A 27,148-nucleotide genomic window follows, 5' to 3' on the forward strand; every position below is an offset into this window, starting at 1 on the left:
CGTAGCAGAAATAATAAATAAACACTGCAGAATTTAGTAATAAACAATGATTTTACAGTATCTTGTATCTACAACAGCCATGAGTTAATCGTTGAGTTAAAAATCGTATGGATATAATATTCACTTTGGACAATCCTCGGGCTGTACACACTTTTCGTTGGCTTCATCATAAACAGTCGGAGTATCGCAGTCGCATCGGGACATGTCACAGACGTTACCAAGATCCTTAGCTACAGGCTCAGTGCATGTCAGTTTGCTCCAAGTAGGTGCAATACAGTTGCTTACAAAAGCATGGGTTCCTTCCGGACATTCCTCGTAGCCTGTAACAATACATTGTTCAAAATAATACCTGTTTTAGTTTCAATGCACTACTATAGGAATGGTAAAGAAGATTTGATCAATGAGCCAAAATAAGATAAAATTTAACGCAATTGTTTCTTCTTGCCAGTACCTATGTGCAGGGTATTTATTACAGGGTACATAATAATTATAATATTATCTAAGACAAACTATAATATTATTTATTAAATTGATGTTCAATTTTAAAATTTTTTTTTGTCAATAACTTCATCTTCGGCCGCTTTCGTCCCGATAAATTGATAAGAAATATTAACAAGTATTTTTAAAAGTATTTCTACTTATGTAGCCGTAACTATTGAATTATTTTCAAGGATTTTTTCCATATTGTTTAAATCTTGAACAAAATGGGACTAGCTTTATTTGCATAACCCAGTTTATTAAAAAGGACTCAAATAGAATATGTAGTAAAAACTGAAATCAATTAGAATTAAAATTAATTTTCAAGATAACAATTAGTTCAATTATTATTTTTTTCCTTTAAACTTCAGACCACAGACCACAACCATTTTTATCTATATATTTAATAAAGCCGTTTTCGAACACCCGGTAGTTTTTGTTTTTTTAATATATTAAACACTTGTTGTATAAACTTGAAAAAATAATTGTTCAGTCTTGTCAACATTGTAATTTTATGTGTGTAGACCAGCTGCAGACATTAAATTTATGATTGTAATTCTATGAAATTTGATCAAATGCGCAGGTAAGATTGTATATTGTGTGTTAAATTATTTAAAATACAGGTCACAATAAACATAAGTAGGTACCACATTAGCATGAGGTTCGGTAATTTTGACAGAAAATATGATCAAGCGACGCCAAATGAGAGAAAACGATGTAATAGACTACATGTAAAAGTAGTGGGAAATAGTATCGGTAACAATAATTAATAATAATTGTGTAATTCGTGTGCACTAGAAGAAATCACATCTAGACAACTTCAAAGTTAAATTGCTCCTCTATAAATACATAATATGCAATCAAAGTCGCTATAGCTGGTATTATGGATCTAATCAGTGTTATTCTTTGGTATTTTTCCTTTTTTGATATTTAAATGACATAAATATATTATACTTGTAGATCATTAGTGAACAAATTAAAAATAAATAATACTACATTTTGAATAAACTATTTTCTTTATTCAACGAATAATTTCTTTTATTTTGTTAACTGTCAATTCATGGTGGAACTGCATTGTATTGTTGTTTTTAATTTAATAAAACGCAATTTTTTTGTAGTACTTATTCCACTTTTAATCAATAGATTAGGACCGGTTTCGTCCGCCTCAGAGGGGCATTTTCAACTGTCAACTGTTTCAACCGGTCCTAATCTATTGTTAAAAGTGGAATAAGTACTACAAAAAATTTGCATTTTATTAAATTAAAAACAATAATACAACGAATAATTCACAGGATTTAAGAATGTAACATTCTAAATATTGAACATACATAATTTTGAAAACACTTCTGAGAAAATATATTATAACCAATAGAAATTGGGGTGTCTTACTTTATTCAAAAAGATTATTTCTATTGGTTATAATATATTTTGTCAGAAGTGTTTTCAAAATTATGTATGTTAAATAATACAACATTTAGAAGTTTAAAATTCTCAGCCAGTCGCCAACATTAACGAAATTTGAGAATTGCTTCAGTTGTATGATTATTAGTTAATTTAGTCGTAATTAGGTAATTGCTCAATTGATAAATTGGCTGGGTTCCGATAGATGCAGGTTCAAAACCTGTCCAGCACCATATTTTTGTCAAGCTTTTGCAGTGTTTCCAAATTATATTTGGAAATATCTTTATTTATTTTACAGATATTGTACATGATTCATTTCAAGTAGGTAATATAAACAATGAATAATATATTGATTACGATATATCGGGTAATCCATGGCCGCGCGGCTTAAGCGTCTACCTATAGCGTCGTGGGTCCCAGGTTCGAATCCTGAGTCTGGCAAAAGTACACATATTGTTTTTCAATTTGTGTACGTGTCAGAGTATGGATCTAATAGGTTGAGCCTATTTCTCATAAAAACAAAATCTGTTAATACAAACCTCCACTCTGTGGAGGCCCATAATATGATCTTATTAGGATTCGACTACATTGCTAGTTCACTGGAAACACTTATAGTAAATTTATTGCAAGACACTTACATAATCCATCGATGTAGATGCAGCCTCTAGGATGAGATCCACTTTGTACTACTGAAAGTAAACAGCAAATAGCCACAACAAAAAATATCACTTTCATCTTTGAGACTTGAAAATACAATGAGTGATTTTTATTATTTTTATGACATATATATGGAAAACACAGCAATGTTTTTTTATTACTCAATCTACTGATTATTGTGTTATTGAAATTTCAAGTCAAAATAAGTGATAACGGATCAGTCTACAAGCTTCGTAAAAACGATAAAGTGGTGATTTTACTTATGTGATCATCCATCATTGGCATTTATAAAAAATAAATCGTACATTTTTGTTTCCATACATCCTCAAGTTACCTATGGTGCCACGGTATACTGATTTGGAAGGAAGGCCAATTTATCCAATTTCTAATATTCAATGTGGGTAAGTGTTGAAAAGTAATGATATTATATTATACTAGTTGAGACATACATTTTATTATTTTAAATTTAATAGTTACACATTGGTGATGAAGTACTTGTTATTTTGGGCCGTGGTTTATGCATCACTGCTATAGTATGTTTTGCCCTCATTCAGCAGACAACTTATACTGGTTGATCTATAGCAAAAGACTAATCCTGATAAAATTTAGGTAAATTACTATGAATATACATAATTTGAAAACACATCAGATACTAGAAAAAATGTCTTTTTTTTTTAAATAGGACACCTGACGGGACTTGAACCTGTAACCACTGGATTCACGCTAATTTGCTTTACCAATTAAGCGACGGACATCCTACTTAATTACGACAAATTTAACTAGTAGTTCTTACATGAAATGTTTATCAAATATCGCTAATCGGTATAAGTAATCTATTTATTGAATAAAAGAAAAATGGTTTATTAAATTACTATTCTCAATCCAAGTTGGAACATAAATGGACTTCCACTGGGTGGAGCTTAACAAATTCTTTAGAGTAATGTTTGTTAGCCATTCGTATAATTTGTATCGCCATATTCTGAATATAAATAGTGTGAATTTGATCCAGCCGTGGATTTGAACCCACACGCTCATGATTTAAAGGTGGGAATTTGGTCCACTAGTACCTATAAATAGTTGAAAAAAAAATCAAGTTTTGGTTGCATTTTTGAAGTCTGCTGTTTTTTTATAATCAACCATCTAAAATTACGAAAATGCATGTAACAAATATTATAGTTGAATTCCATTATCTGACGAATAATCAATTTCTGTTATTAGATTGTCGAGATGTGATTTTATCACTGATAACTTTGTACTGGTCAATGACTTCGGGCCTTGTCTTACATTTCGACAATGTAAGAAATAGTAAGTCATTTAAACTATCACACAATCGTCTCATCTAGAGTTGGGTATTTCCCGAGAAAATCTCAATCTCGAGATTCGGAATTTCCCGATAAAATGAAATTTTGAATTCTCGAGATTCGGGATTTCCAGAAAAGAATTCTCGAGATATCGGGAAATTTAAAAAAACCTGTATAAATCCTAAAATCAGTGTAAAAACAGACAAATTCCAAAAAAATATGATTTTTTTTATTCATGTAAGAAGACGAACAAAATAGAAGTATGAAAACAAAAATATTTATTTGAATTTTAAAAAACACAGACTGTCAATCGCTGCGTCTGACAATCGCATACGCTTTTGAGATATAAAATTCCCTTATGTTGCAAAAATTGCGCTCATTTTGAGTCGACGTTGGCTTAATTGTGTTAAATACTCCGATCAGTCTTTGAATGTTTTGTCTTTTCTGTCCACTTTTCGTTCAAAATCATTTTTTCAATTAATATTTGATAATAAAGAAATCCCGAATCCCGAGAAAAGATTTTCGAGATCCGGGATTTCCCGAAATGTTAAAAATTTCTATTCTCAAGATTCGGGATAGAAAATTTCTCCAGAATTCCCGTCGGGAAATTCCCGAAACCCAACTCTAGTCGCATCTACAGTCAGCATATTCTACACACGTGAGATTTTTCGATGGGCTCGAAACGTTCGAAGTGCAATAATGCAGAGGGCAGCAGATTTCTCAATTGCAAACTTCATCAGCAATGACTCGCAATTTACCAAATATTCATGCATATAACTAGCGGGTCATAGTTGATCAATCTAAATCACCTATTAGTATCAATCTTAATCTCAGCCCGATCAGTAAGCTTCGTGTTAGTCCCTCCGCATAGCATTCTGTTCCATCGAGTCTCGGACCTCAAACAGTATTATAAGTATTGTAACATACTCTTGTACCGACTGTTTACGTGGCAAATAAAACTCACTCCTCCGTGCATCGGAGCAACCACTAAATCTCTCCATCAACACTTCATGGTCATCCCCAATCACAGTGGTCTCGTCCCTCAACGATCTTTACGACATCTGGCTTACTCTTGAAGAATGAGATTGGTGAGACAGTCAGCACTTTTACGTGTAAAGAATTATTATCGTGATAGTTTATAATACACACTATTGCTACAAGTAAATCCATACACGTGTACAGGTGCTATAAATCTTTGATCAACGTCAGTCTGTATTGATTTTATGAGCAATGGTTACCCTTGGTTAAGCATTTCCCTATTTTCTTTGCGTTGAAAGCTTGTTTTTATTAATTTTAAATATTATTTACCATTTAATTGTATAAATAATAAATATCTTGTATTATTATCTGTGTAAATACATTGATAAAGTAGGAAGCGTGCAAATAAACAATGATTTGAAATAAAACATAGTAATATATTCTTTTCATTTTATTGTAAATTTTAAACAATACATACTTACTAAACTAAATTAAATATTTACAAAGAATTAAAATCGTTAGGGAAACACTCAATAATATTACAATTATATATCGTCAACAAATTTCTAACTTGTTGTAAGTGTGTGTTAGTTTTGAGTTTGAGGTTTGAAGATTGAATCCAATTAATGTAATATGCCATGTAGGTACTCATATATACCAGACGTGGGCAGATGCAGCTCTTTGTTGGGTTAAGTGCGGCACCCAATATCTCTTGATAAAAATATAGGTATTTTCTTTCCCCAATATACCGGTATTTTCGAGAGTTTTCCTTTGTAAATGTGACTATGGTGTAGCTCTTTATATATATGAAAATCCAGAATATGGCTCTCGTTGACCTCATGTATGCCCATCCCTGGTATATACGGTAGAGTGGAATTCCGATTAGCAAAGACTTAAGCCGATTAATACAGTGTGGCTGAAGAAACCAAAACTATACACATTTCAATTCAAGTAACCTTTCCCTTACAACGAGTTAGAAACAGAGTAACAATACTTTAAAAACATTGGAATCTCTACCTTACAACTCATAAATCACACATAAAAACATATTTTTCCGGTTTACGTGTAATTGCATACCTACGATGGACGCACCTGGAAAATCAGCATATAAAAATAATGGAGTCAATAATAAATAAATATATTCATAAGATATCTAAATATATGTAAGTAAATTACCATGTTGGGTTCATGAACAGTTCTTTTATGAGGATTGATTCACCTGACTGATTGAGTTCTTGTACTGGATCAAACACTCATTGAAGAAAACAATAAGTAATTATATATCTGGTGTGGGATAGAGACCGTGACCCCCTGTTTCATAGACGAAGATCTACCAACTTGGTCAATGTGGGTGTGCAAATGTTTTTATTTTTGTGAATGATAATACAGTACACTCCCGATTATCCGGGATAATGGTGGGGAGAGGCGGCACGGATAAACGAAAAACACGGATAATCCAAACTATGGATTATCTTTTTAAAATACTACAATACATTTCTAAAGCAGATAATTATTTTAACATGTTTAATACTTATTACTTATTAAGAAAATCTGTGATTTTGATTTGTTTGTGGGAATATTTTAATGATTTTCTAATATCAGTTCAAATTTTCCTAAGAGCTATTATATCATTGTATACATCGTATCGTGCACGGATAATCGGGATTTTACTGTATCTGCTTTTTCTTACATACTATTTGTAGTATCCAAAGCACACCAAATATATCCTGTATGGATAAACTAATATGTATTTTGTAACATACATATTATGACATATCTAGATATTCAAAACAATTGAACATAGCATTTGGCACAAAAAGTACCAAAAATACACTATGATATTGATTTTTATAACTAAGACACATGTATCATGTATGATGACGTATCAAGTGATGGATAAATTTTGTATATATTCATATCCAGGCAATCATGGACTCACAATCAAATAATATGTCACTTTTGCCCTTACAATAAAATCTCATTTTTGGGGATGTCACAAGATGAAAATTAAAAAAACCGTCACCTAAGTATATTCTAATAATTGTAATCATAAACCTCTGCCCAAGATATTTATTGAATATGATAGATTATGGCATAAAACGCATTAAACGAAGTTATAACATTTAAATGTTCACAACATAAAAAGAAAACAGTAAAGTTTCAGTACATATATTAATAATGTTAGATATCTGATCGATGAAGATGATTTTAGGTGTATTTGTTTAATTGATTGATGGTAGTATGTATGTTGTTTTGTCATCATTTTAAACCAGACCAACAAAACAAGTTAGGTCATTAGGTAATTGCCTTCGAGCCTTTTGTCTAATATGTATGTAACAGGCTATAATATAGAATTGTTAATTTATAATACATACTATAAAGTATTTTTACATGCGGTTAGATTCAAACAAACATATTGCTTCTAAATGAATGATTACTTTTTGTCATAACAATATACATGACGGGTAAAACACTGTATGAAATTTACAGATATTGAGATGTTTTGTGTAAATATTTTATTATATTTGTACTGCATCAGGACAATAGAGAAATTATAAATGTGCTTGACTGTTTGTTTATACACAATGTTAATTATGTTTTGATAAATAAATTCAAATTCGTTGGATAAGTTGGTACCGGTATTTATTTGAAAACTGTAATAAAATTGAATAAAATTTAGCGAAAGTATTGAAATATTGTCAGTCAATGGTTGGGTGTAATTTTGAAATAATTCTCACTTTTCCATTAAAAGTCATCATGGTAAAGTTGTTGGCAATTGATTAATTATTAACACAAATAATTAATTAATGCCATAAGTACGTTATTTATATTGTAATAATGACATTCGACAGTTGACGATATCTGATGATGGATAGACGATACGAAACATTAATTATACAGGTTATAGAAAACTTGTTAGTATATCAAAACACTTGAATGCTGTTGATACTTCGCAGCGTTGCCACTAATTAAATCCAAAAATGATTTCGTCGGATCGGATGTCATTTCTTGGGAGATATTTTTACTATGTTTCCCGGTGTTGAATATTTCCGCTTGTTTTACGGGTGGTGCAATTTTAGCGAGCGCTTTAATGGCGTCTTCTTGCCCCCTTTCTGCTGCCAAATGTAGCAATCGTTCTGCAGCAAAGCTATCACGTTTGAGACCACCGCGGCCTTGCCCGTGAAATATTGCCAGGTTGTACATCGCTGTTGGGTGATCTTTACTAGCGGCCACACAATAAAGCTCCATGGCCTGGAAATGTAAAGACATTTAGATTATTACTTTCAACAGAGAATTTCAGTAAGTACAATCGTCTGATTACTCTTTGTTTAACATAGGGGTTAAACCTATTGATCTATAATCCTTATACAGTACATTCTTAGTAATCCGCCGCTCGATTATCCGACAACTACTATAATCCGCCGTTATTTTTACCAGTTGAAAGCACAAAATCAAGCTCAAGCTCTATAATTCGCCGGTATTCGATTGTCAAATTCAGTAGTCCGCCGCGTACAAGTATACAACGCACATGAGACGGGTTTATTTTGGAAACTTCTCCTTCGTGAAACGTACGTTCATCGTGAAGAACGTAATGTACCAGGGAGGAAAGTGCCCAAGGACCGCATCACAATTATGGTGTGCTCTAATGCAACCGGGACACACAAACTGATGCTTTTGGTCATAGGGAAAGCCAGGAATCCTAAGCCATTCAAGAATATCTGAACAACTGGTTGTGTCAAGTGATTTACTGTTAAATATTTAGTTAATAAACTTAGTTTATAAATATGTATAATTCAGTAAATACTTGATTTTGATTATAAATAAAACCGCAATTTGCTAGTACAAATTTCTCAAAAAAAAACTATTTTTACGAAATACCTGTTTTAGTTTTTACCATATTTTTGTTCACCTACGGTGGCCGCGTGGCTTAAGCGCTGGACTATCACGCCGTGGGTCTCAGGTTCGAATCCTGGGTCTGGCAAGTACACATATTGTTTTTCAATTTGTGTGTGAGTCAGGGTATGGACCTAATAGGTTGAGCAAGTGGCAGACATCCATTTCTCGTAAAAAACAAAATCTGTTAATACAACCCTCTTCTCTGTGGAGGCCCATATGATCCTATTATGCCGGCGCTCCATTGGCACGCAAGTCAGACGATTTACAGTCTTCGGACTTTTTTTTCGCGTGGAGCACCCCAGGTCTGCGGACTTTTTAATCCGCAGACCAGGCTCGTTGGATTTCAAACATGTTTGATATTTTACTCTCCGAGTTGCCAGACTTCGTCCGTCGATCACAATGCAAATTCTATTTGACATTAATACGCAATCATTCGGACCGCAAAAAAATCTGTAATTGTTTTAAACATTTTCATTGATTTATTTGTTAATTTACACATTATAAAATGAGAGATTTACGAATTATTTTTTTATTTATATTTATGAAATTCATAAAAGAAAACGTAAATCTTGTGTTGTTTTCACTGCTATATTATTTTACGCAAGTCTACATATTATAAATAACACAAAATTATAGGGTTATCAGAAGACATTACGATAATCGCAATTTTTGACTTTTGACAGCTCGACTTTTTTATTCGTTCATTGATCAGTAGCAGGGCATAGACAAATCGGACGATTTATTGTCCTCGGACTTTTGGCTCGCCAATGGAGCGCTGGCATTAGGATCGGACATGGTCGGAAAAAAAAATAAATTATTTTGTATGTATGCACTATAATCTGCATGGGGTGCAATGCTTTTGGGGTGACGATTACTGAGAGAATACTGTAATAGAGAGAATAGAGAAACATAGAGAATAATAGCATGTCATCATATCTGGACTCGAAACCCACCGCCGCCTCATTATGCTCCTGTATGTATTAATTATTTAGAAGGCAACAAGCTCTCCTTGAAACATCAATATTTCAAAATCATCAACCACTGACAATTATTGCGAATAACTGCAATCATTCATTAATTTTAGGTTGTTGTTTGTGTACATACATGTATAATCGATACTCAACACAATACACATTTACCCGAAAATGTATTTACTATTTCTGTTTAGAAATCGTAATTATTTAACAACTATCGGTTTTGTTTTCATTTCTCCGCCGCATGCATGTACAACCCATTATACATTAGTCTACTCTAAGCAATTAAGCGGACTTATTGTATTACATACAAATCTTCCAGATATGAAGAGTATTTACAGAATTATACAAAAAGGGATAGTAGAATATGTAAACATTAAATGGTCATTGTAGATAAAGTAATTAATAATTTAAACAAAGCAAATTGGTAATCTATTTTTTAATCAATAAACAATTAATATCAGTTTATAAGAATAACAAGATTTTATCATTTTATTAATCAACAGTTACACATTTTGTTTTTTTTTTACAAGTATTGATTTTAATATTTTTGTTAGTCAGTTTTGATATATTATAAATAAAAACTAGAAAGTAGTGACGACATAAAAAAATATATTAATTCTACAAATAATATACTATTTTTTTCTTATACTTATGTAGTTATAATGGACTTTACATACGAGTAGAATACTTGTAGTAATAGACAATATAATACTAAATAATTCGAGTTATCTCGAAGAGCTGGACAAATCTATCCACCGGTACTCAAGAGATACAAAATGTTCGCAAGTAGACCTGGAGGCCGCTGGACCAATAAGATAGTTAAGTTTTACGGAAGTACTTGGCTACATAACGCACAGGACCAAGAGGAATGTCATCAGCTTGGAGAGGCCTCCATCCATCAGTGGATCCATCCGGGCTGATGATATTAAAAAAATACTACGGTTGTTTTAATTAAATAAAACTTCTATGAAGCTATTGAATGAAAGTAGAAGGGCATATAGATTTGTTTGGCAATAGTTTTGGACATTTTTAAGGGACGGAGAACCCAATGTCACCAAATCAATACGTGCGACCCCCGTCGCGCTAAGGTTGTCTATCCCTGCACTGGACAGGGCAAAGGGATAACGGTTCTTTTAAGAAAGCGGCGCATCGCGGACGTTCCAAGGTCAGCAATGCGACCCTTACCGTACTACCTGCTGTCTTACGCAGAGCAAGTGAATAATAAGGCATCCGATGCAAAAATCGACGTACGTAACGGCGCAAAACCTGACGCTCTCAAAGCCCGGGAAATAGACATTACCGCTCGAATATCCACTCCAGTTGACTTAATATTGTAAATGACTGATGTTCAAATAAGCCGGCAATAGTGGTTAGGTCGGTATCTTCAAAAGATCAAACTTTTCCCGCCGCAGCTATCGGATATCAAAAACGGGCATCCTAGCGACATCTCGCCGCGAGTAGCGGCAAACTCGGTCACCTGCGTGAGGCATCACCGTTCTACACCTATGCGAAGGAAGGCGAACGCCAAGAACCCCAGAACCAGGAGGGCGGGGTGGACGGCATCCCATAAGGCCTTCGGCCAGTTTAAATATCCCACCGACATACCGTGCCGTAGTAAAAAAAGGCCGGGATCTACCTCAGCGGCGGATAGCGGAACTAACGACGGCCGCCGAGGTGCCCCCTCCACGCGGGCGGCACAAAGAAGCTTTTAAAAGAAGCTTGCGCAACTCGGAGAGGCCTCTTTTCTCCTCCGACGCCTTGAAGACCCTACCTGGGTCTCCACAGGACCTTCATCCGAAGGTGCCATCCACCAGCACGCCGCCAAACCCTGAGTACCCTGTATCAATATTTTTTTTTGATAATTTTTCTTTGTATAACTTATATATTGTATAACTATAACTATGTAATATTTGTATAACTTTGTTTGTTAATAACTTTTGTCTTCCCTTTTTTTATTCTTTTTATTTCGTGTCTAATTTTACGCAAATTTATTCCAAGCTTGCCCCCCTTTGGGATTATATAATATTAAAGCCATGCCCTGTCAGTAAAAAAATAATTCTAGGTATTATTGGTATTATTTTTAATTGTCATAGTTGTTTCGTAGCGTATAGGATCTCTTTAATGTTTAAAAGTTTTTTTTTGTATTGCCGATTTACGTGTGCGTTAGATTATTCCGCGGCTGTGTTTAAATTTAATTCCCGCTCTATTAATTCGAATATTGCCATTTACATGTTAAGGAATTAAGTCTAATTGACCTGGGAGGTTTGTAGTGTGGTATGTGGTATCACAATATACGCTAAGCGAGGTGTAAAGTAGTCAATTGTCGTCTTAAATTCTCATATTTCGTCCTTTTTCTTGGTTTAAAAAGAACGGCGTTTATCGATTTCCTGAACCTGTACTGCCATCTGTAAAAATCAGATAGAGGCACGTTACCTGACGCGCGAACCTTTTTGCGTCGATATATCGATTTCTATGCTTGGCCTTCTTAAGTTTTTTTTTAAATTGTTTTGTTTACGCATTCCGTTATTCCGCCCGGGCAAATCAATCCTACCAAATAAATTAATTACGCCGGGTTAATTTCCGCGGGACAAAACTGTTCTTCCCGCGTGCAGAAAGGGCATTTCACCGGACGTGATTGTCATATGATCAGAGAGCTTTGTGGTGCCACATCTCACCAGATATACGTATATATAGGGCTTTCTTTGTCTTCGGTTGGTCTAATCATCAATACAACCGCACCCGTCTGACCAGCCAGCTTTTGACGGTCCACAATCCTCGAATATAAATTAAATAAGTATAATTTCTTCTTTCTTTTTATGCTATTGCCATCTGTGTCCAGTCCATAGAACACGAGGAAAAATGCACTTAATTAAATAAAAATAATTGAGTTAGAAAACCCGCAGGCGTACCCCTCCCTGCAAAGGACTTAATTCGAGGATTGTGGAGTGGCTTTGGGTAGCTGAATCTATAAAGCTTCAACCAGCGGTTGTCACACTGGGCGCCTTTGGCCCAGTACTCCCAAACAAAGCCCTATATTGTTCGTACTTTATAGGAATAAATTGGTATGTAATTTTTCTTTATAATAGTAAGATTTTCGATTTGATACTTGTGATTTGACGTGTTCCTATGACAATATAATGTGTGCTGTACCTGCATGATGGATTAACCCCTTCAGGTCACTACGTTTGGCGATGTAAATTCCTAATATAATAACTGACCGAATGTTCTTGTTTTTATGAAACTGTATGACCAAACCTGTATTTGTAATAAATAAGATTGTAACCTAATATTTCTGTCGTCTACCGCATTAAATGGATCTCTGTTGAGGCGATCGAGCGTTTCATTTCGACCACCCGAGTCTCCTTCCCTTTTCACCAATTACTTTGTTTAGTTGTCGAGTTAAGTGTTGTAAGTAACTACACTTCATGGTGGACCATGGCCGCCTCAAGCAAATTTCTCGATTGAGCATGGTCTTCATAAATTACAGATTAACTTACCATCTTGTCATCTTGTTTAAGTCCCAATCCTTTCTCATAGCAAATAGCCAAATTGAAAAGTGCCGGAGCGTGATTTCTCTGAGCTGCTGATTGCAACATGGCCAAGCCCTCCTTAACATCACCTCTATTGATGGAAGCCAAAGCAAGCTTATTTTCAATAGAACTCAAAACATCAGTAAAATCAGACACGGCCTTATCCAAGCGTAAATGACTGTCATGGCTCTTCACATCATTATCTGATATTGTGTCATTCGATATATTAACGGCAAAGCTATTACTGTTGCGTTCATAGTCGATGACATCGCTGGAGTCAATTATTTGGCGGGATGCGCCTTTGGTGATGCCAGTCGGAGGTTGGGCGTGCGCATAGTGGGACAACAGTGCCGAATGAAGCGCTTTTGAATTGGAGATAACAAATTTGCAACATGGTGTCCTGCTCTCTATGCTATTCCATCCTCGTCGTTTCTGTGTCAAGCACAAAAGCTGACTTGTGTACCATCCTAATACAATAGCTCCGCTCTAAAAGAATAAAAAAGGTCATCAATAATTATTCAGTAAGGGTAATTTCAAAATATTTCAGAGTTATAGTTATGTATATATTATCATAGAGTCGATCCACTGCTGGATGAAGGCCTTGCCTAGCTTCTTCCACTTTTTCCAGTCTTCAGTTCTTTACTGCCACATACAACTGTAATATTTTACAAGTTTGTCAACTTGGTGAGTTTTAGTGCCTCTTGTGTATCACTGTACGATGCATTTATTCAATGGTTGTCCACTCAACGATATAATTTACTGTATTTGTTGTCAGTGTAGTGTGTATTTGCCATTGGCGAGTGCGCATAGTGCCTGAAGATGCCGAATAGTACAAAACTCGGTAAATATGCCGCAGAAGCCAACATGAGCTTTTAATTTTTTTTTTTTACGAAAACAGTTTATTCCATGTAGACAATTATATGAAATACCTTTTTCTGTTGGCGCAGATGCTTTTTAATCCAATAATTTAAAATTTGATATTTTCATTTCGTTATCACACTAAGATTATGTTAGGTTAGGTTTGGTATAAAAAGTTATAAAAGCTCATGCGGGCATCTGCAGCATTATTACCCAAAACTCAAATCAATTTGAATTTAAATTACATCAAGTATCGGTCGATAGTAGGTATTAATAGTTTTGTTTTTTTAAAATAAATTCTGCTGTAAGTGTGAACCGAATACTGCGTACTTAATGATAGCTCTTCCATAGAATGTTTATCTTATTTGGACGATTTCTATTAGTAAGCTATGTGTAAAAAAATAAATTACTTATTCAAATGAAACTGTTTCGACATACCCAGTATAGATAGGTAATAATATGATTTGATTTTCACATAAATAAGCCTGACATATTGTTATATTACTAACCCATGTGAAGGCGTTTATCCAAGATTTGCAGGCATGTTCCTGGTACCACTGGTCATTCTTTTTTGTATTGCAATCATCTGTGGCGCCGCTGCAGCGATGTTTTTCTCGAAACTCTTTGATCGCATTGTCGCTTCTAGGAACAACGGAGGTATTTTGATTTGACGAGAGTCCAGCTCCGCATCTTATGTCAAAATAATTTACACTGCGCTGCAATGTTTCTCTGACACAACCAGTGACATATTTCCACATTTTAGATCCAAGAAATGTTTTTTTTTAAATATACCCCGTTTCCCTAAAATTTTGACATATCTGACGATAACAGCAAGTTCTTGGTGAAGTATATTAGATTAGTCTATGGTCAAGGCCATCCAGTGTTACCCTCAGGCGCCGTTACCGTTCCACATAATGAAATAGCATTCCTAGAAGTAATATTGCAAACACCAAATGCTGCTACAATAATAATATCTACTACAAAAAGTAATACATTAGTACATAAAAAGCGCCAAGTCAAATATAAGGTATTTGATAAAAATAAATTGATGCTCTATAAAATTTAAAAAATGAATACATTGACATTGATAATTATTATTTATTTAACAATTTATCAATAAAAATATGTATTTAATCAAAAATGAAGTATTTGGTTATTTTTTATTTCTGATATATTTAGGTTTATTAAACTTATGCATTTTGACGTGGTACAATCACATTCAATAATAATAATAAAAACAGCAAGTACGTAACAATTATTTTAACAAAATTTTAGTAAGTAATTAAATATGAGAATTAAAAAGTAGGTATTGAATATTAATAAAAATGTACTACATAATATTTATTTAGTATTATTTAAATTTTATTTTTATGTAACACCTTTTTCACCCGCCATTTTTCAAGAGAGCAATGAGAGCATTCCAATTTGTTTTGTTTGTCAACAGATCACCGTATGACAGTATTGTCTAATTTTTGGTTCTACGATTTGCAAACGTATTTATAATATTATTATGTGTGGTCGCACAGGCTTGTACGTTATAGATTCATTTGTTTAACTTTATCTTCAAATATGTAAAGATGTTTGCTTATCGGCTTCATTATAATGAATTTTTAGGACCTTGTGTGCGGCAGATGTTCAAGGTGCTTGCGCTTATAAACGCAATGACAATAAGAATTATGAAAAACCTACATGGCGAGATGAATACAATCTTGGTAAAGAATTTTCGCCTTCATCTAATATAGCCCCAACTGAAATCACTCCAGTCATCGTGTCGGCTTACGATTTTGGCCTCGGTGACACATCAGAAAGAATTATCAAACCTATGATGTGGGGTATGATACCACCATGGCACACGGTACGTCTGTTAATATACTTTCGTTTGTTTTATTCATTATCATAACTGCATTTTTGGGGAATGTTCATGAAGTGACAATTTCAGTGGTTACCAAATCCAATTTATGGAGGCGGATGATATTGAATTGTTGTAACAATAGTTATATTATGGTAAGGTGAGTCGGGGTAAGTGTAACTTTGGGGTAAGTGTAGCTATCTCAGTATCTATCTCAAATTGGAAGATGCCATCTATGGCAAGGTAATAGCAAAGTCACCGATTTATAAAAATAATCAGAAATGGTGTCGATACCATGTTTTTTGAGGTGACTACATGGATTATTCTCCAGACGACATTTTGAAGTCGACGAGTGAGATGGTAGCTGTTACTAAAATATTTTTTTAAACACGGAAATCTGCACATTGCGGTTGTAAAAATTGGTGAGTATATGTGTTTTGATACGCTGCTTCACGTTGTGCTATCGTTTTACTGAATTATAAGCATTTGAAACCTTTAATCAAGTAGACACACTTCCCCCACGAAAGTAAACATGTGGGGTAAGTGTGCCTTTGTATTGTCACATTTCCCCATATATTTTCTATGAATTTGCAAAGTCAATATTTTAACTAGTGATGGGACATGACGCATTATTTATATCAATCGAAGTATCGAAGATCGAAAATGTTCGTAATTGAAATAGAATGTTTATATTATGTAAGAATTTGTATACCAGTATAACCTAGATAATTTGAAATCCAAGGGACTCTGAAAATTTGATTTCGAATTCGCGAAAATCGCTATAAATCGAATTTTCTGAAGAAGAAAAAAAATTCGTCAATTTGTATGGGGACTGTTCGACTCAAAAATGTTCTTCTAAGCATCATTATTAACCGGTTCTTTGCCTTCAGAGAGTTTTCTCTCTTTTCGCACATAAAAATTTTGCGAGTTATCTCGTCTGACTTTAAACTCAAATTACTAGCCACTCTCAATTGATTTGCATAATCTAAAATATTAAACACACAGTGACATCTGTTTGAATAATTATGAAATGCTAAGCCACAAATTATCGGTATTACAGCGTATAATTCTGGATTGCAAAGTTGTTCAATTACCAAATAAAGAAGTTACCGAAAGTTTTATAGAAATGCCATTGTTACTAAAGTTTCGTGCAGAAAATATAGAAAAAACTTTTGTTTGAAACAGTTTTGCTGAATTTTATCAGTAGTAAGGCGCCTATAAAGAATAAGAGAAAAATGGTTGCCCCAGGAGCAGAAGTGATTACATGTTATGATGTTATAGAGCGAATGAAAAATAATGTCCCAATAGAAAAGAAAATAAAGCCATTGCAAGACAAAACTAACATGCAGAAGAAGGTATTGAAACCGATAAAAGTACACCAAAACAAAAAAAAACATGAACCCATGTCATCGGAAGAAGATTTGTCATGGACATCAAGTGACGAAAGCGAAGATAATATGCAAGACTATATTAATGATTTGCTCGGCGATGAGGAAAACGATCCTTCAATTAATATGCTTAATATATTGATGTTTGATCAGTTTGATGATACTGCAGGTGCATCTAATTCAGAAATGTTAGAGATTGGAAAATGGATTGTAGTACAATTTGCTACAAAAAAAACTGTGTAACATTTTGTCGGAGTTATAATAAAACTTGAGCAAGATGACAGAATTCTGACAAAGTTTGCTCGAAAACTTAAGACAAATAAACAGTCTTTATTTTAAAGTCACCCTTTTTACGATTACTTAATAAACTCACATGAAAGACCATTTCAAACATTTTAACAACTTCAAAGTCAAATTACTCAAAACTAGTATTCTCCAGTTAGTGTGTTCTGCCAGAACAGAGACGATATGGTAAAGTTTTCAACTGTTTAAAACATACCTATTCATCATGAACCAGGTTGAAATTCATCTCATCAAATTCTATGTCACACTTACCCCGACTCACCTTATTTAACTAACTAATTACAGGGGTAACACAAACTGTATCAATTAACATTTCCAGGCACACATACTTATTTGTAGTAACGTGAAGTACTTAACATGAAGCTTATGATATTGTGACAAAATCAGGCCGCTTGTAGGCAATATTTAATTGAGCGTCTGTTGGGGGTTTTTATACATCAGGTAAATCACCCTTTATGCTTCAATACAACATGGAAATCTATAATTTCGATGTGTTTCAAGCAGATTTAGTATGAGAATTGTTTGTTAACATTGATTTAAATTTGATTTGAAGGGAAGCTACAAATCTCACGGCCTGTCAACAAATAACTGCCGACTTGAAAGTATAACATCATCGAAAATGTATGGGAGCGCATTGAAGGATGGAAACAGATGTGTCGTATTAGCCGAAGGGTTTTACGAATGGAAAACTACAGATGCGTCAAAACAGCCCTATTATATTTACTCCCCACAAGATGAAAGTATTAAGGTATCAATTTTCGGGATTGAATAAATATATATATTGGCTTATATTACCACCACCACTATCTATTGACTCTTCTAATTACATTTGTACCTGATAATTAAAAATAATTCTAGGTGAAAGGGGACTTACAATATCGTCAGGCTATCTAGTAAAACTCATAAATCTCATTTTGGTAAAAAAAATGATTATTATTGAATACACTATCTACATCTACGTAAGATTCTTGCACCCGTCATCATTTAAAAAAAGAATCCACAATAATTGTATCCATGATAAATTAAAAACCTAAATAAATACCCATTTTTATAGATATTATATATTTTTTAATAACTTAAATAACTATTTGCCATTGGTGAACGCGCATGGTGCCTGAAGATGGCAAAGGCGAAACCCAGGTCGCAAAAAATGACGCAAATGGAATAGTACAAAACGTAAATCCATTAGAATTCAAAACTTCTATTTGAAACGAAAATTGGATGGTTATTTTCTTTCATTTTGGAGATAGATTTACAAGATGTGTTATATTTTCCCCATGCAGATGGATGATGCAACGTCATGGAAAAATGAATTCGATGAAACAAAAGGATGGGACGGAATAAACTTACTCAAAATGGCTGGCTTATATAACTCTTGGAACTGTGAAGAGGGCACCATTTACAGCTATTCTGTGATTACAATGGAATCCAACGAAACAATGAGCTGGTTGCATCACAGGATGCCTGCCATACTGGAAACTGATAAACAGGTCGAAGTAAGTCCAGGATGGAGGAGAATCTTTCTATTCCAATGATTTTGTGTATGTTTGATATTGATCGATGTATATTTTTTTTTGAAGTGAACTAGGCGCAGCACACACATTACAATTGTCGATAGAGTGTATTCTGCTGATGCGTATCGAAAAAATGTTATAATTGATTAAAAAACTGAGAAATTATAGATATAATAGAGAGACCTTTCGATTAACTAAGCGTGAACATTGCCAAATATAAAAATCCGGGCAATGCAATTGATCATCTGTGTTAATGTGATTTTTCTTCAGATTTCATTTTTAAGGCGGAAATTAAGTATTTTATTATTTAGGTAGTTTATTCATTGATCTATAATCATTAATTCATTGTTAAAAATACACGATATTATATGATTTCTATGGACCTAATAGGTTGAGCAAGTGGCTGACATCCATTTCTCGTAAAAAAAAAACAATATCTGTCAGTACAAACCGCCACTCTGTGGAGGTCCATATGATCCTATTAGGATCGGACATGGTCGAAAAAAAAAAAAAGAATTGTGTTCTAGTTTTATATTATTATTTTCGAGCTGGGATAAATGTTCATCAGAATGATTTATTTTCCAAGAGCAAGAATAGAGTTTTTAATTCATGTTTGATCAATCTTGTGTTTAAAATTACTATCTGGCGCGCAATGTATTTCCCAGAATCAACATCATGCCATTTAGCGTTACATCGCATAACTGGTGAATCTAACTCACAATTGGACAAACGTCTTCCGGAGTAATATTTTAATTGTTAGTTATCAAAGTAGTCCCGGCATGTGCAATAATTTATGTTATATATAACATATAATTTATCTAATTTCAAAGTGAATCAATAAACAAAATAGCTTATCAATTGTTCAATATCATTACGGTATTGTAGCAGTTTATTCAATTTAGGGGGTCACCAATTTGTAGTTGTTCGGTTATTAAGTTTACGGTTTTGAGTTGTGTAGTGAGAGTTAATTAATTAATACACAAGTGTAACTGTTTTTTGATTGACTTCTGTGACACGACTAGTTTTTTCTGAGGAGTGCTGCATTATCGACTGCAAGCGTTAATTACAGTTTTTGTCGATAGATGTTACTATAAAACCAGTGATGCACAAACTGCGGTCCAAAATGGCATTTGTTGCTGCCCAAAATAACAAGAACTTCATCACCAAATTTTTTATTGAATATGACAAAATTCTAATTTCCTATATTATACTAAGATCTATCGTGCAAATACATACAGTAAAATCTCGTTAATACGAAATCTACGGGACCGAAAATCGAAAAAAAATTCGAATTACGAATTATGAAATGTATGGTGGAAACATTAAAATTTAAAATTTTTTTTTTTTTTGATTTTCATCAATAACACGCCTAACAAATTTCCGGTTCAGTGTGTGTTAATGTGTCATAAAATGTCAGGATTATTTTTATTACCTTCTTAAAATAAGTAATTTATGATGTTTTAAGAAAAGTCTGTCACAATTTTCAATGACTGGCTCATGAAATAGTGTACTTTATTATGATTTATTGAATATTTTTATATGCCAGGAGTCTGAAATAATTTCGAATTACGAAATTCGAATTAAAGATATGGTTTTATATGAAAATAATGTTGTTCAAGAGAATTTTTTTTACGAAAATTTCGAATTATGGGGAATTTAGAATTATCCGTGTTCTTATTAACGAGGTTCTACTGTAATATGTACGTAATGCAGAGTGGAGGGTGATTGGAGTAGCTGATATGTAACAATTAAATTAAAAATAATAAAATGTATGTCTTGTCTAGTATATTATAATATCATTATTTTTCAACAATTTTCCCAGCTGCGGCCCGTGAAAAATTAGAAAATCGATAAATTAGCCCTTCTTTCAAATAGGTTGTGCACCACCGCTGTAACCCCTCTTAATGATATTCATAATAAATCATGTGTCCCATATTATTATTAAACATATTTATATTATTACAACATAAAAAGGGGGCAGTTTCCGTCAATTGTTTCTCAGTATTTTATGTTATTTAATATTTATATTCAGAGTAAATTTATTGTACGTATTGTTTTTCGTTAGAAGCGTATTTTCACATTGCCATAAGAACTAAAATAATTACCAAACATGTCTTTTATATAATGAAAGTACAATTATTTACAGAATTGGTTGGATGCCGATCATCTCCCCACACATCACAGTGTGATATCTCTTTTGAGACCTGTGAAAAAACTTTCTTGGTATCCCGTGTCGACATCTGTGAACAATTCCCGTAACAAGTCACCGGATTGTAACAAGCCGGTCGCACCTGAAGACGTTGCCGCAAAACAAAAAGCAAAAGGGCAAAATTTTGGTTCGAGAAGTGTTATGGATTCCTGGCTGAAGAAAAAATCGTCAAATGACACCACGAGTGAGAGTGGGTTGAGTTTAGAATCAAAGAAAATGAGGCGAGAGGACTAGGCGGGTTATCATCATTTTTATTTTGTATTAACGGTACGCAAGATAACGATAAAAGAGTTCTTGTGAACAAATCTTTTGTACATATAAATTTATATTCTCTTATAATACTTCCAGTCACACTTGTGAATCTCATTCCAATATGTACAATATAATTTTATTTTTCAACAATAATTATTTATTTATATTTAATAGCTGATAGGTAGTTTGCTAATGAATGTATTGTATTGTTTTATAAAATCAGATTCAAAAGTTGGCATATTATTTGAAACACTTATAAATTGGTAAATGGTGAGAGGTGTAAATGAAAGACAGGAAAGATACTTGTATAATATAATATTTTAAATATTGTTACCATTTAGATCAGGGGTTCTTAACACTATAGGTCGTTTATTCGTCGTTTAGTCGTCGGCTTATATCGGAATATTTTAAACAATTACAAAAAAATTGAGATAATATATAGCAGGGATGGCCAGTGCGTCGATCGTATGGTATTTTTGGTCGATCGCTGACATAATAATATATTGTACTATTTCTTGTTCAAACGAGTCAAAACTACTCGACGTTCCAGCTCTTAAAATCCACTAGTTCTTATCTCTTCTCTTACATATCATTATCAAGAAATACACTCATTTGAAGAACACAAGTGATGAGAACTTGGAAGAAATTCTACATGAAAACATTAATAAAATAAATGTAAATTCCTATCCTGTAAAATCCGTGTACACGGATATTGCACAACTATCCGTTTTTATTCGATTGGTTTTTAAAGACATGTTTGCTTCAGAAGAATTATTAACAGTTTTACCAAAGGAGGAACGATCCAAAAGAGAAGATAATATATTTAATGCATTTAAGTCATAAATTAATCGTACTCGACTTCCTATTCATAAACTAGTATTGGTAACGACTGATTGAGCTCCTGCTATGGTTGGGAATCATGTTGGGTTTATTACTTTCTGTAAAAATGAGGAAACAGTACCCACTTTTATCAGTTATCATTGCAATATACACCAACAGGCATGGCTCCCACAAGGGGGGTCTGACAGGGCTCTAGCCTGAGGGAAGCCCGGCGTAGCGGATCAACCAGTTAAGTGAGAAAAACACAAACCACAAATTTGCTCGAATAGTAAAAAAATCGCCTGTGGGGTTATTTTCCTCAAGGGATATTTACATTTTAAAATACATGGCTGTGCGATGCAATTTGATATGATATGAGTATTGATGTAATTAAATGATAATTCATGTATAGAAATTATTTGTTAAGTATGTTTCCTGGCGAAGGGTCGCGTGTACTTGGCTACTATAAAATTTCTAATTTTCGATAGGTATACAGGTAAATTATGTAACATGTCGAAATTACAGTTAATGTGTACCTACTTAATTTTTTTAGAAGTGAAAGACATAATAATATTACATTATTGTCGTTTATTCGATTTTTCTGTATCATTATTTTTTGTATGTATAAAATATCTGTTTTCAAAATAGGTACATATTTACAAAAAATGGGTTGTTATTGTTCTTTCATGATATAATTACAAGTGATGTCAGTCGATTGCCATAAATATTTTTTTCAACTAGTCGATCCTAGAAAATAAAAGTGTGGCTACCCCTGATATATAGCATACAATACATGTGCAAACATTATTTAAATTTTTTTTTGAAACTATAGCTGAAAAAGTTCTAGACTTGGATTCAGAATTGAATTTTCATGTGGTAAAAACACATTTCAATTCAAAAATTCGCACAGCCATTTTTTTGTCTAAAATTATGTGAAATATACTTTCTATTATAAATATTAATATCTGGAGTTATGATTAAATCATATTTTTTTACATAACACTTACATTATTGCTTGTGATATATTATTTTTTGTATACTGAATAAAACATTGAGTGACACATTGAGTTGGTGTATTATTATCTACTTATAGGAAAGAATATATGTACATTCAATTAATTTTAATGTATGGCTTATACAAATATCGGAAAACAAGCCACTAGACTTCGACTTCTATATCGAGACATACACGTCAGCCAGAGTTGAAGCGATCACGGATACGAAAGATTGTGTGTATTGGTGCATTTATGAGGCAACGGCTATTGCACGATATCTACGAGAAACAGCAGTTTGTCTTGCTTACGCCTACTTATTGCGCTTATAGCGAAAATAGGACAACATGCGTATACGTTAATGTTGATTTAAAAATTTGAAACACCTGATGCGTCTGTGTGAGTATTATATTCGCCTCAACTCTTGTTAACACATCTATTCTTAAATCGCAAACAGCGCCATGATGTAGATATCAATATATAGAAGCCGAACAATAATCACACAATCATAGTGTATCATTCCTGCTAACATTAGGAATATAATGACACCTCCTACGTAAAAGGCCGTAACTGCGTTTTTTGGCTATTTTGACTTGATTGCCTTTTATTAATTAATTTTAAAGATAATACAACAATGATAATCGAAAAAAAAAACAATTCAATCTATAAATTATATCAATCAACTAAAAAATTACGATTTCAGCATTAAAAATTAACATTGTGGTGTCATTGAAATTTATCGTACTAACTGAAAAGTACCATTTTGCAGTTCTGTCCTGATACGTAGGAGGTGTCGATAATAGGTTATGATTAGCATAGAAAGAAACACTAACTTTTGTAAAAAAAATATTTATGGGATACACACCCATTTGCAATAAAATTCAGGAAAGATAATGATGGAAATTAATATCGAATTTTTTGTTAAAAGTACTAAAAGTACATGTTTCATCACTTGAAATTATACAATACGGGTAGTGTTTCGACATATTTTAGGAATGAGCAGTTTTTTTTTGGAAATACATTTTATATTAAAAATGACAAGTACAATGTATTGATACATTTTTTTATGATGAAGCCCAGTGTCTACTGAACATGCAACAGGGTCGTAAAATAAATTTAATAACGTAATCAGTTCATAAGAAAAATGAATTTTCTATTTTGTAAAAAAAAATACAGAAACATCACTGAGAAGTCACATGATTGGCATGCCTCGGCTATCGTTGAGCGTGTTCGTCATTGAGAATTTGCTTCGGCTCGACAGGTAAAGTAAATACATTATCTAATATATAAAAATTAATATTTGTTTGTTTGTTCGTATTGTAAGCACTGCCATACCGTTCATCCGATTGCGATAAAACTTTGTTAACTTATTGCTTGCACTTCCGTGAAGAGTATAGGCTATATCTTATATATAAAAATGAATGTCTGTCTGTCTGTATGCCTGTTTGTCTGTCTGTCCCGCTTGCGTTCCTATACCATTCATCCGATTGCGATGAAATTTTGGTAAGTGGTTCTATGCACACCCGCAAAGGTTTCTGAATTAGAAAAACCATCATCTTCTTCTTCTTCATCATTCTATTATCTGTTATTCGTATGGTTCCTATACCATTCATCCGATTGCGACGAAACTTTCGTCAGTTGTTGTACGCATACCCGCAAAGGTTTCTGAATTAGAAAAACCATCTTCTTCTTCTTCTTCATCATTACATCTTCTTTTATTCGTATGGTTCCTGTACCATTCATCCGATTGCGATGAAACCTTCGTCAGTTGTTGTGGTAACACCCGCAAAGGTTTCTGAATTAGTGAAACCATCTTCTTCTTCTTCTTCTTCATTCTATCTTCTTTTATTCGTATGGTCCCTATACCATTCATCCGATTGCGATGAAACCTTCGTCAGTTGTTGTGGTAACACCCGCAAAGGTTTCTGAATTAGTACAACCATCTTCTTCTTCTATTCTATATTCTTCTATTCGTATACGTTCCTATTCCATTAATCCGATTGCAATAAAATTTTCGTCAGTAATTTTGCCAACACCCGCGAAGGTTTCTGAATTAGTACAACCATCTTATTCTATTCGTATGCGTTCCTATACCATTCATCCGATTACAATAAAATTTTTATCAAGTGTTGTGCTCACGCCCGCAAAGGTTTCTGAATTGATACAACTATTTTCTTCTTCTTTTTCTTCTATTCTGTCTTCTTCTATTCGTATGCGTTCTTATACCATTCATCCGATCGCGATGAAATTTTGACCAGTTGCTGTGCGCACGCCCGTGAAGGTTTCTGAATTAGTACGACCATCTTCATCTTCTTCTATTCGTATGCGTTCCTATACCATTCATCCGATTGCAATGAAATTTTTATCAAGTGTTGTACTCACGCTCGCAAAGGTTTCTGAATTGATACAACCATTTTCTCCTTCTTATTCTTCTATTCATATGCGTTCTTATACCATTCATCCGATTGTGATGAAATTTTGACCAATTATGCGCACGCCCGTGAAGGTTTCTGAATTAGTACAACCATCTTCTTCTATTCGTATGCGTTCCTATACCATTCATCCGATTGCGATGAAACTTTTGTCAGTTGTTGTGTGCACACCTGCGAAGGTTTCTAAATTAGTATTATATAAAATACAAAGTTTGTTGTTTGTTCCATCCAATTGTGATTTTTTTTACTACATATTAATAACGTTTTCATATTTTGGATTCGATTTTAATTTAGTGTTCTTTTGTTTGACCTTAACTCCTATTAGAATTATTTTCATATTGCCATATTGTATTATACAGATATTTTAATATTAAAATAATTACCTCTTATTATTTTTTAAATAGCCAAGATAAATATAACCATGAAGCGACCCTGTGCGAAGCCGGGTACTTCAGCTAGTATTTAATAAAAAATGAGTGTACTATTGATAAAACTAATATAAAATGTATATATTGCCATCAGCAAAAACCATTTAATCACAAATTTTTTCCACAAATTCAAAATTTAATAACAATTATACCAAACACTTTCAAAATTCTATACAATGCGAATTTATGTTAGTAGGGGAGAGCAGGTAGGATTCGTACACAGGGAGCATACGTACAGTGGCGATATCTTCACTATCAAATTCATTGGCGTGCTCACGTTTGTATGTAAGACTCCCGCTCATACGCATAGTGTAACCGCGGGGCAGGGCATCAGTGCGGCCAACAGCTTCGACGGAGCACGCCGATACGTGTTTTCGCTCTACGTAAGTATTTTTTGTATTCACTTTTGAACACGCTTAACTGTTATAAGTTTTGCACGAATTTTATAAGTGACTTAGTATAGTTTATGAAGTGATAACTTTGTTTAATATGTAAATAGTCATTTTAGGCTTACTATAGCGGTTATTTTTATTTTCAATTAATTTGTTGATTTCTCGGTTTGGGGTACCTTCGTGCAGTTATGAGTGGGGTAGATTCGTACTATACGAATGCTCCCCATTCCTAACTGCGTGGCAGTAGAAAGATTGTTCACCAAAAATATTATTGTTACAGAACCATGCCGCGAATATATGTGAAAAAGGGGACAGGAACAGGAGACGTTGATGAAGATGCAATGATGCAAGATGCAGCCGTTAGAATCCACGTAAGGTGGACAATCAACTTCTACAGCGGGCCAAGATGCCAATGTGCCAGAAACTCTACCTGCAGAAACAGAGATTACTCAACAAGATCTTCCATGGAGCTCAGCGCCAGTATCACCCTCCTT

The 27,148-nt window shown here is 33.6% G+C and overlaps 2 protein-coding genes across 3 annotated transcripts; one reads left to right on the forward strand and one right to left on the reverse strand.

Moving 5' to 3' along the window:
* Nucleotides 1-328: 328 nt before the first annotated feature.
* LOC147065345 (abasic site processing protein HMCES) lies at nt 329-23,477 on the forward strand. 2 transcript variants are annotated; one of them, XM_085956629.1, is made up of 6 exons: nt 329-1,060; nt 2,866-2,936; nt 15,691-15,931; nt 18,170-18,364; nt 18,900-19,112; nt 21,277-23,477. In XM_085956629.1, exons 2-6 carry the CDS (start codon nt 2,872-2,874, stop codon nt 21,571-21,573), a joined length of 1,011 nt encoding a protein of 336 aa, XP_085812755.1. In that variant the 5' UTR covers nt 329-1,060; nt 2,866-2,871; the 3' UTR covers nt 21,574-23,477. The 2 variants fall into 2 exon arrangements, with proteins under 2 accessions (XP_085812755.1, XP_085812756.1); XM_085956630.1 differs by lacking the exons at nt 329-1,060; nt 2,866-2,936 and adding an exon at nt 15,466-15,606.
* LOC147065346 (uncharacterized) lies at nt 5,251-14,951 on the reverse strand. Its single transcript, XM_085956628.1, has 3 exons — nt 14,586-14,951; nt 13,186-13,704; nt 5,251-8,066 (listed from the first exon to the last, which is right to left on the reverse strand). The coding sequence occupies exons 1-3, from the start codon at nt 14,832-14,834 to the stop codon at nt 7,731-7,733; spliced, it is 1,104 nt and encodes a 367-aa protein (XP_085812754.1). The 5' UTR covers nt 14,835-14,951; the 3' UTR covers nt 5,251-7,730.
* Nucleotides 23,478-27,148: the final 3,671 nt, after the last annotated feature.

The sequence above is a fragment of the Rhyacophila brunnea genome, unplaced genomic scaffold (genome assembly GCF_057557595.1).
Source record: "Rhyacophila brunnea isolate RB1 unplaced genomic scaffold, BYU_Rbru_1.0 scaffold_6, whole genome shotgun sequence".
In the NCBI taxonomy this organism is placed as follows: Eukaryota; Metazoa; Arthropoda; class Insecta; order Trichoptera; family Rhyacophilidae; genus Rhyacophila; species Rhyacophila brunnea.

Bases quoted from the DNA above. Each gene is read 5' to 3' on its own strand.
- LOC147065346 (XM_085956628.1), bottom strand. From the start codon at position 14,834: ATGTGGAAATATGTCACTGGTTGTGTCAGAGAAACATTGCAGCGCAGT. The intron at 13,705-14,585 runs GTTAGTAATATA...TTATTCTTTTAG, and splicing joins GGATAAACGCCTTCACATGG to AGCGGAGCTATTGTATTAGG. The intron at 8,067-13,185 runs GTAAGTTAATCT...TTACATTTCCAG, and splicing joins TTAAACAAGATGACAAGATG to GCCATGGAGCTTTATTGTGT.
- LOC147065345 (XM_085956629.1), top strand. From the start codon at position 2,872: ATGGTGCCACGGTATACTGATTTGGAAGGAAGGCCAATTTATCCAATT. The intron at 2,937-15,690 runs GTAAGTGTTGAA...ATGAATTTTTAG, and splicing joins ATTTCTAATATTCAATGTGG to GACCTTGTGTGCGGCAGATG. The intron at 19,113-21,276 runs GTAAGTCCAGGA...AATTATTTACAG, and splicing joins AAACTGATAAACAGGTCGAA to AATTGGTTGGATGCCGATCA.